This window comes from Sceloporus undulatus, chromosome 5 (assembly GCF_019175285.1).
Source record: "Sceloporus undulatus isolate JIND9_A2432 ecotype Alabama chromosome 5, SceUnd_v1.1, whole genome shotgun sequence".
Classification (NCBI taxonomy): Eukaryota; Metazoa; Chordata; class Lepidosauria; order Squamata; family Phrynosomatidae; genus Sceloporus; species Sceloporus undulatus.
Window position 1 is genome coordinate 39,738,648 of NC_056526.1, and position 9,925 is coordinate 39,748,572.

Here is a 9,925-nt window from a genome sequence, read left to right on the forward strand (position 1 = left end):
AGACCGACCCCAGTTGCCTGCAGTGGTTGCTGCCCACTAAGTGAGGACCGTGGAATCAGGATGGAAGAGTCTACTTAGCTTATACAGTATAGCTAAGTATATGATACAGAATTGCAGCAGTTACATTTATTAGCAGTATTGTTTTTTATTATCTGATAGTTCTTCTTTTTCTCTTCTGTAGTATGTTTCTTACTGTGTTCTTTTTTGTCTTTAGCATTTTCAGTATGCTGAAGTTTCTGGTAATCACTTTGTCCACCTCAATGAGCCGGAAGTTGTGGCTGGGATAGTCAGCACCTTTTTAAATAACAATCAAAACCTCAAAGCAAAGCTGTAACAAACATCATCTTAAGAGCAGTGAGAAGTCATGTGAAGAACCAGACCTGACTGAGAGAGGCTATTGCTGCTCATTTGTCTGCAGGAATAAAAACTGTCCTAGTTTGCACAGAATAACTTATAGGTAGGCAAGAGTCTTGTGAGATAAAAGAAATAATGGTGTTGTAGTTACTATTGCCAAGAATGTGCCTTCTGGTAGAAGCAGCTCTACTGGTGTTTTTATCCAACAACAATATGCCCATGCAAACAGCTTTTTAAAAAATCCTTACTAAATGGTTAAGTGAGATGCAGTTCTTTCTTGGTGCCTATATTTGATTTAAGAAGGATTATGGTGAGCTGGGTACTAAATGATTCATATATATAAACTTCTAGTATAGTTCCTACAAACAAGCAAATTGGGTCTACACAGACTACAGTTATTAACCAAATAATTTTTTTTAGTTATTCATGCTGGTTTAAGTTAAATCCCACTTAGCAATGAGATGGGTGAAGAGGAAAGATGGGCCATGCTAAACCCAGTGTGATGGCGGGGAAAAACAAGGTTACTGGAAGGAGTTGATACTGGCTGATAGAGGCTGTCTGTATATATTTCATTCTGTGCTATTTAGGATTAAATAAGTGGTTTGGTATGTGGGATTCAGATTCAATTTCTTATGCGTATTTCTTGATCTTTATGCCAAAAGACATTTTGATGCCAGATATTTTGTGATGATGGTCTATCAGGATCTCCGATTTCCAAATGTGCTTACAAGTGTAATAAAGTTGATGGCCCTTGAGCTAATGTAGCAAATAAAAGCAGGTGTTGTCATAGCCTGCAACTCTTCAGCGTCTTTGCAGTGGGAAGTCTGTTCCTGAAATTATAATAAAATGCTTGAGAGTCAATATAAAGCAAGAGTGAACAACTACCAAAGTACAGGGGCCACATTCCCCCGATGGTGTAGGAAGCAGTATTACTATGAAGGCATGTGTACAGTAATAGCAGAATAATTGCTCCTGAATATACCAGTAATCTACGCCGAGTACAATCAAGCACTGGTTATAATGTAATATAGTTTGAGGGAGTAGATAAACTTGAGAAGCAGCTGCCCCTTAGGACTATTTATGTGAAAGTTTGTTTTGCAATTTCCAGCAAACCAAACAGAAAAATAGTGAACATACAGCATAATCTTAGTTTCTCCATAACATTAAAAATTTATTTACAACAGAAGGTGTCTGTCTACACCAGCTGAAAAATTGCCTTAGAAGTTCTCATGCTCTATGGGCAGAGAGAAACTGGTTGAATAAAACTGTTCTGGACCTGGTTCACTAGAATATCCATTTCAGAACTACCAGCATTACATGCCCTTATCAAACAAAATGGCTGCATTTCTTAAAGCCATATATATTTATCTGTTTCCTCTGTGACAGTCCAAGAAATATTAAAAGAGGGGGAAAGAGCTTATCAGATTTGACCTCCCAAACCCCTTCTGTGCAGTCTTTACTGTTACTGCTATTCTTTTAGCAACAGCCACAGACTCTGAAACTCAATATGGCCGAAACTTCCGCTGAGCCCGCATTAGTGCAATTTTCTGCTTGTCTTCTTCAAATTTCTTCCTCAGCTGGGCTATATCTGAAAGACATGAGACATTAAATCAGAAAGGATTACCAAATACAACCGTAAGAGGTCCCATCCAACACTCCACATTTCCACCCCACATAAGGCTTTGACTCTGCTATTATTGTCTGTTTTAGGGCTCCTAGCTGAGTGCAAATTCTTGTACCTCCGAAACCAAGAACGGGTAATTTCAGAAAGCGAGCCTGGTAATAATCTAGTTTAACTTAATCTGAAACACCAGTTCAGAGTACTTTTAATTTTTGCACTCCCACTTTCAGTAGGTTTGGTCCAGAAGTGCCTTGCTATAGCTGAAGCCTCTTAATTTTCCATCTTTCTGAATTTACCCTAAAGCAAAAGAATTATTACTGTCCTTTGTATACTTAAATGAGTACAGAAGAAAGATAATAGTGTCTTCCACACCATCTCTCTCTGTGGTCAGATGTTTGATTCCCACTACAACTCTGTCATGCCTTTTTCTCTGGGAGTCAAAGCATCTGCAATAGCATTACTTGTCATTTTTCTTCCCTTCTCTGGGGCAGTCCACTCAATCATCTCTTAAATGGCCAATTTGTTATACTTTCTCAATAAAATTAAATTACTGGAAAAGCCTTGATCTCATGTCTGCTTCTCCTGGAGTACATTCTGAGTCATCTCAAGGAAGTACTAGAAAGTTATTCAAGCTGTGTTCTTTCTTATTCAACACACACTTTAAAAAAAACAAAACTTTGCTGATGTTTACAGACACATGTGCACCAAACACACATGGTAAGAAAAGCATGCTGCTGCTCAAATTGTGGTGGGTAGCTTCCAGTACGCACACTCCAAACTAAATTGTGGGCAGCTTTGCCCATCCACACCATCAAATGTCCTCTCCCAAATCCTTTTTTTAACTGAAAAGGCCCTTTGTGTTTTGGGGGTAGGGGCCAACTTTGCCATGCACCACTAAAACTGGGGCTGGGGTTGTACATGGACTGCACTTTGCCCACCATTGGTTCAAATTAAAAAAATCAAAAAAATGCCTGCTACTCTTAACACTTAATAATCTCAGTGAGATATCATGAAGAAGGTAGCAACTACTATTAAATCAAATGATCCCCTTTAGATTCCAATGGAAGAGATTGCAAGTGAATATACTTACGTTCCCGTTTGGTCTCACGATGCTGCCAAGCGTAGAAGTTGAGCAGTTCCTTGCGTGCTCTTTTGCGTTTCTCCCTCTCCAGTGCGCGCAGGTTGGCTGCCTCTGTCCGTGGGAGCCCAGGTCTACGGCCTTTCCTCGTCACCTTCACCCACCCTTCCTCATCTGGAACACCATCTTCCTTCTCAGCTTTTGCTTCCTCCTATACCAGTGGAAGGCATGGCAGAGAAATTGGAAGAGAAGAAAACAATACATCTATGGTAAGCTTTAATTCCACAACTGCCCCTCAAACACAGAAATCCAGAGAGTATTCAACTGAACTTCACAACCCTTGGATTAAGCCCCCCCCCCCAACAAGCCCTTCATTAGGCCAAGATTTGTGGAAATGTAGGGTTGCGTGGGCAGTGATGACATTTAGACAATGTGATCCTCCCACCAGTCCATTTCCAGTTTAATCCATTGACACTGGAGAAAAAATTATCCTAACCTCTACTGTGGCAGAGAAGAGCAGGGGATATGTTGAAAAACACTCACTTGCATGCACAATTTTTCTATTATTGGCCAGAGTTGGGAACTTAAACTAGTGTAACTGCAGATTACACCAATGTAAAAACTTTCTGAGATGATGTGCAAGGAGGTCCTTATTATCTGCTGTCACTGACTAACTGGTGGGTTCAAGTTCATCTTTATTACGGTCATAGACCAGCACAAGACTGGTGAAGTTTTTGCCCTCTTAAGATGGCCAATATCAGTGTGCCAGTGGAGCTTAAATTTATATTCTGCCTTTCTCCCAGCATAGGATACCTTATCAACATTGAAGGAGAGAAATCTTACAAGTAGATACTTCTGACAGTATATCCTGCCCGTCTCTCCAAGGAATTCAGCATGGTGAGATGGTTGCCTATCCTGTACCAGTGTATGTTCAAAATAATCTTTCTTGATCATCACTAGCCCAAGATCTGCCAGTTTAACAGCTGGGTGGAATTTCAACTCTGGTCTCCCAGATTTTACTCCAATATTCTGCTTACTCCACCACACTGGCTCTTCTATCCATCCATAACTAATCCCAAACCGTACAGACATGCTGAATCCAAGAGACCCTTCTATGGAAGTACATATTCAGTTACCACAATTATATCTCCAGCACACCTTTGCAATCTTTTGATCATAGGTTTGCATGAAAGCATCCACTTCTGTTTTCAGCTCTGTAGGATTCACAATTGAAGCTGCATACTTGGCAATCCACTCTGAGAAGAAGAAGAAAACAGTTAACAATTACCTAGCAGTGCAATCAATATCCAGATACCACCTAGGAAAAAAAATCTGGAAACTTAAGAGGTCCTTCATCATATACACATGCTACGGAATCAATTGTGGGGTCCTGATAGCCATGCTATAGGACTTAACATCCATGGACACTGGAAGGGTGGCAATCCATTATTACCCATTTATTCTATTTCTTGAATATTACAAATAAAAGTGCAGTGAGATAACCAAAGGTAGTCAGACAATACCGGATGGCGAGTAGGTAAGTTCTGTGTTCCAGTGTTACTGGTAATGGCAATCAATGGAAAGCGGGGGGGGGGGGGGGGGGATCATGACAAGTCATGCATTTGGGTGACAACAGGATAAATGATGTAAAGACTATAAAAGGAAAGAAGGATAAATGTCAACTAACATATGTAGTTGACAGATAAGCACCCAATTTGGACAGCACTGATATTTTATTATACTTCAGACCCACTCTTATTTGTTCTAAAGCAGGTGTGGGGAATGTGTAGCTTTCTCAGATGTTGCTGAATCACTGAATTGCAGTGCCTACCACAACCAGCCAGGAAGGCCAGTGATAAGGAAGAATAGGTGCTATAATCCAGCCACAGATGGATGGCCAGAGGCTCCCCACCCATATGCTAATAAGCTTGAGGCAGCCTCTTCCCAACCAGTTGTAGTCCCAAAATTTATGTTCACAGCAGCTCCACAAAATAGGTTGGGCTGAGAGATAACAACTGGTCCAAAATGCATCTTAGTTAGCAGTGGGCATTGTCAAAAACTCAACAGACCACCCCTTTGGAGCCACCCTCACCATCCGTTTCCTTGCCAGATCAGGGCCGCAGCAACTACATGCTGTGGCCCCAATCCAGTGGGTTTTTTGGCCCTAAAAAGAACAGCAAAAGGCTGCTCCTTTTGGAGCCAGAAAAAGGGTGCTTTTGCCACCACGGTGGCAGTTTCAGGTGCTCTTTTGGCCTGTGTCATCTGTATGCCATGCCAAAAGAGTGTTGTAGCACCACCCGCTGTTTGGTCAGGTGGTCAGCATGATGGCGCCTTGGAGGTGAAGTTGGGGTGTGCGGCGTGCATCCGCCATGCCCCCACTCTGCCCTGAGGCCAGCGTTAAACGCCGGTCTGTTCAGCCCCTAAATCCCCTCTAGACCTATATGCCAGACACAGCAAAAAAGGAAATATAGGCAGTTGTGGTTAACTTACTCTGAATGCCTGTTTTCACAGGATGACTGTTAGAAGATAGCAGTAGGGGCTCTTCTGTTGATAAGGACTTGGCAGCCTGCACTCCAGCAGGACTCTTAAAGACCACATAAGCAACTCGGAAGCCCTGTGAAACAAGAAGCACAAAATTATGAATTGGAACTGTTTTCATCTGCATGTGCTGCAATGAATGAGATACTAAGTCAATTATGTCAATAACTGGAAGGAGCAAATACAGTACTCCTGGCTCCTTGTGGCCATTTACTTGTTCCCTTCCTTCCCACCTGAAAGCCAGTTCTCTCTCTTTTACTGCTCTTTTAGCATTCAAAGTGTCCCAGCCAAGATGTGGCCTCTGGCTCAACTGTGTTTAATTCAACATGTGCAATTTGATTTTTAAACATGAGGAGAGGCAAGAAAAGGAAGGAAGGAAAGAGTGCAAGAGTGTCACCTGCATGCTCTGCAGCTGACCACAAAGCCACGAGGAAGAGGAGGCTGCAGGCACCAGAACACTGTATTCTCTCCTACTCATTGCTGCTGTTGTGTGACTTCCAGTTGTTTCCAACTTATGGTGACCCTAAAGCAAACCTATCATGTTTTTTTCTTGGTAAGATTTGTTCAGAGGGGGATTTGCCTTTGCCTTTGTCTGAGGCAGAGTGTGACTTGTCCAAGGTCACCTACTGGGTACCTATGGCCGATCTGGGCTTTGAACCCTCATCTCCAGAGTCAAAGTCCAAAATTCAAACCACTATACCACACTGCCTCAGCTTTCCTCCTTCCCCAAGATTAAAGGATTATTTCCACTATTACATTTGAGCTGAGGAAGACAGTATGTTTCAGACTCCCCAGTGTATTTTTTCACTTTCAAAGTGACAGTTTCTTAGTCACAGGTCCTAACACACAAGGAAGCAACCAGCTGTGTACAGTTCAACACACACACACACACACACACACAAAAACAGCCATGAAACAAGTAATTGCTTTCATCCATGTCAAGACAGCTTCCTTCTCCCTCCCCAATTGTGAACACCTCAGTTTTATCCCATCCCATTTCAGTGTTCTTGACTTACTGAAGGTGTCTTTGCACCAAAGAATTTGGTCTTAACTGGTTCTGTTTTTTCTCCCAGCATTGGTTTTTCACACATCTCAACAGACTGTACTGAGCAGAAGCCAGAGAATAGTCTTGACAAACATTCCTACAATGATGAAAATACAAACACAGCATGATTGAGCACTACAAAAGAGAACTTTTGGAAATCTGAAATAATCCCTATTACTCTAAAACACTCCACTGCTTGCTCCCAGATTACTGTACTATATCCTGCATCACCTTGGCTGGTAAGTGGTCCTCCTGCTTTGTATTATGTTATTTGCGCATATATATATGCGCTATATATGCTATATATGCTATTCGGCCTTCGATGTATGCAATTATTTGTAAGTGCCCCCCCAACTTTATTTGGATATAAGGTGGGGTATGTTTATTTTTTAAATAAATACATAAATAATATGTGTTTCCCACCATTCTTCTGAGGATTTGGGCATATATCCTATCCTCTTCAAATCAGGCACTTCCACACACACACACACACACACACACACACACACACACACACACACGTGTGTATGTGTCTATATGTTTAAGTTGTATGTTGACTTATGGAAGTGTTTTCACAGTGTTTTCTTAGGCAAGGAATACTCAAGAAGTGATTTTGCCATTTCCTTCCTCTGCAAAAAGGCTTACAGCATAGGCAGCCTCCCATCCAAGTATTAACCAGGGCTGACCCTGCTTAGTTTACAGACAGGATTTGGTTCCTTTAGGATACTTAGGCCCATATACAAATAAACACACATACCTCCTGCCCTCTATCTAGATATCTCAGGGTGGTATACAATAAAACTACTCTGACAAATTTAAACATAAATACAAACATATATTTTAAATATATTTTAAAAGGCTAAAATATATATTGAACTATTTAATAATTTAAAAGTAATAAGATTAGAATTAAAATAGTTTAAAAACAAATGTAATCAAGAGGAAACCACAAATGCTCACTAGTTCTTTTGGGTTTGTATACTCAAATCTCTTACTTACCACGGTACAACACCCCCCTTTTTATAAGACCACTCACATTCACAGGCAAAAAACCTTAAGCAAAAATTCTATATATCACTAGTAGTGTATCCACTATGTCAAGCAATAAGTATATGCACTGACATATGACAGGAATAAAGAACTGGTGTCTCATCTTTCATGCCTTCCAGTTTTGCACTTATTAAAGTAAGCTGGCTGCCCACAGAGTAACAATATGTTCCAGCTTAACTATAAATAAAAAGGAAGCTTTCTTCACATTTCACCAGAAAACTCAAATATCCTCAGGCAGAAACAAAAAGGTTTGGTAAACCTTGTAGAAAAGGCAAGGAGCATGAGAAAAAGGAATTATCAATTTTACACATATGAAGTGGAAACTATGGTACTTATGCTTTCATAGCATAAACCTCTCCTAGAAAAAAGGTGCTGTACTGTTCTCCAAAATCATCTGTCCATAACGTTATAGTTTTCCTTCCTTTTCCCAGATACTTACCTCTGTACAATATGGGGGGACATTCAGAACAAAAAGGGTGCGGTTTTGTGGCCTGTTACGATCTTTGTCCTCTCTGACTTTGTGCTCCTTCACATAGAGATAGTGAGGTGACTGGTGCTTTTCAGAGAACTTAACTGGTATTGCTAAAAAGGAAAAATAATAATTTTTTTAACCAAATATGTTGCTATTTTTAAAAACAACCGGCTGTAGGACCTATTGCACTACTCATCTTAAGTGACTCAAACACATAGATTACAACACCATATATAATCTGTGGCATTCATTACTACTAGAAATTCAGTTGTGGATGATTTCCTAAAGTAAATAACATCTTAAGCTTATGGGATTTTATCAGTGTTGAAGCCCCTGAACACTTGGGGAAATGTCAAAACACAAAGCCTCAATGCCAAAGTATACCTGGCAGTGCAGCTATACAGTGGTCCCTCCACATTCACTGGGGTTAGAGGGGAAGGAAAAACCGCAAATAAAAAAACACTATTCTTTTTTTGTTTGTTTGTTTGTTTGAAATTGAAGGCTTTCACAGCCAACATCCATAGTTTTTTTGTGGGTTTTTCAGGCTATATGGCTGTGTTCTGGAAGAGTTTATTCCTGACGTTTCACTAGCATCTGTGGCTGGCATCTTCAGAGAATGCTGGCATGGAAGTGAGTGTATATACAGTATATATATACCCCACTCTATTCCATGAAGATGCCAGCCACAGATGCTGGGGAAACGTCAGGAATAAACCCTTCTCAAACCCAGCCCCATAGCCTGAAAAACCCACAAAAACTATTCTTTTTACCTGAGAGAAACCTTTCTAGGAATCCCCAGGTCCTCCAGTGAAACTCTGTGATCAACATCTGCCAGAAATTGACCACAGAATCATGTTGGAAGACCAACAAATGCCTAGAGAAGTGTTCTCTCTAGGAACTTCTAGGTTCTCCAGCACAACTCTTCCAGCAGAGTTGCATTGGAGGACCTAAGAGGGATTCCTAGAGAGAATGTATTAATCAAAGCCGCAAATGAGGAAGGCCAACTGTATTCGCTTATTAAAACAAGCAGACAAAGTAAAAAGTGGATGGGCTGGGTTTATTGTACAACAAAAAGTGAGCTATGGTGAAGCTATTCCACCACCACGCTGGTCTTATTATGCTCCGCTCCTTCAAGACTTTTTTCCCTGCCAGGTTGTTTCACTATACAGTTGGCCCTCCATATTTGTGGCTTTGACTTTTGCAGCTTTGGTTATTCATGACTTTAATTAATATGTTCTTTCTAGGAATCTCTATGGCCAACTTGCCCCAGAAGTTGCACTGGAGGACTTAAGAGATTCCTAGAGAGAACACTTCTCTGGGCATTTGTAGGTCCTCCAGCACAATTCTATGGTCAGCGTCTGGTAGATGTTGACCAGGAGGGCCTAGAGATTCCTAGCAAGGCGTTCTCTGACTTCCCCCCACTTTTCATGGGGGTCCTGCATCCCTAACCCCAGTGACTAGAGAGGGCCCACTGTAAACAAGCAATAGAAATTAGAGAAATTAGAGGAAATTAAATCATGTATACATGATTTAATTGTTCTTTTAGGGGGCGGGGGTAGACTTTGGGGTTATTGGATACCACTGTTTTATTATATACAGTATCAGATTGTTTTTGCTATAAGGCGCCTCGATTGTAACTGGAGTAGGCAGGATATAAATAAAATTATCATGTTCATTATTAGAGAAGATATACATTTTGTTTGTAGTGTTGCTGCATAGAGGAGCATTTGACACTGATTTGTTCTTCCTTTGTAAACCCTGGCTCTC

The 9,925-nt window shown here is 40.9% G+C and overlaps 2 protein-coding genes across 6 annotated transcripts in view; one reads left to right on the plus strand and one right to left on the minus strand.

Moving 5' to 3' along the window:
* Nucleotides 1–2,533, plus strand: part of SERHL2 (serine hydrolase like 2) — a 23,836-nt gene extending 21,303 nt beyond the window's left edge. For 3 of the 4 annotated variants that reach the window (XM_042467764.1, XM_042467767.1, XM_042467766.1), the window contains one exon: nucleotides 215–1,158. In XM_042467764.1, the coding sequence (XP_042323698.1) occupies nucleotides 215–334 (120 nt within the window). In that variant the 3' untranslated portion in view covers nucleotides 335–1,158. Of the gene's footprint in view, nucleotides 1–214 lie in introns of all 4 variants that reach the window. The other variant, XM_042467768.1, reaches the window with a different exon arrangement.
* Nucleotides 126–9,925, minus strand: part of RRP7A (ribosomal RNA processing 7 homolog A) — a 10,293-nt gene continuing 493 nt past the window's right edge. Inside the window, exons 2-7 of one of the 2 annotated variants that reach the window (XM_042467771.1) lie at nucleotides 8,126–8,268; nucleotides 6,608–6,733; nucleotides 5,544–5,667; nucleotides 4,212–4,309; nucleotides 3,066–3,264; nucleotides 1,501–1,942 (exon numbers count right to left, since the gene is read on the minus strand). In XM_042467771.1, the coding sequence (XP_042323705.1) occupies nucleotides 1,857–1,942; nucleotides 3,066–3,264; nucleotides 4,212–4,309; nucleotides 5,544–5,667; nucleotides 6,608–6,733; nucleotides 8,126–8,268 (776 nt within the window). In that variant the 3' untranslated portion in view covers nucleotides 1,501–1,856. Of the gene's footprint in view, nucleotides 1,943–3,065; nucleotides 3,265–4,211; nucleotides 4,310–5,543; nucleotides 5,668–6,607; nucleotides 6,734–8,125; nucleotides 8,269–9,925 lie in introns of both variants that reach the window. The other variant, XM_042467772.1, reaches the window with a different exon arrangement.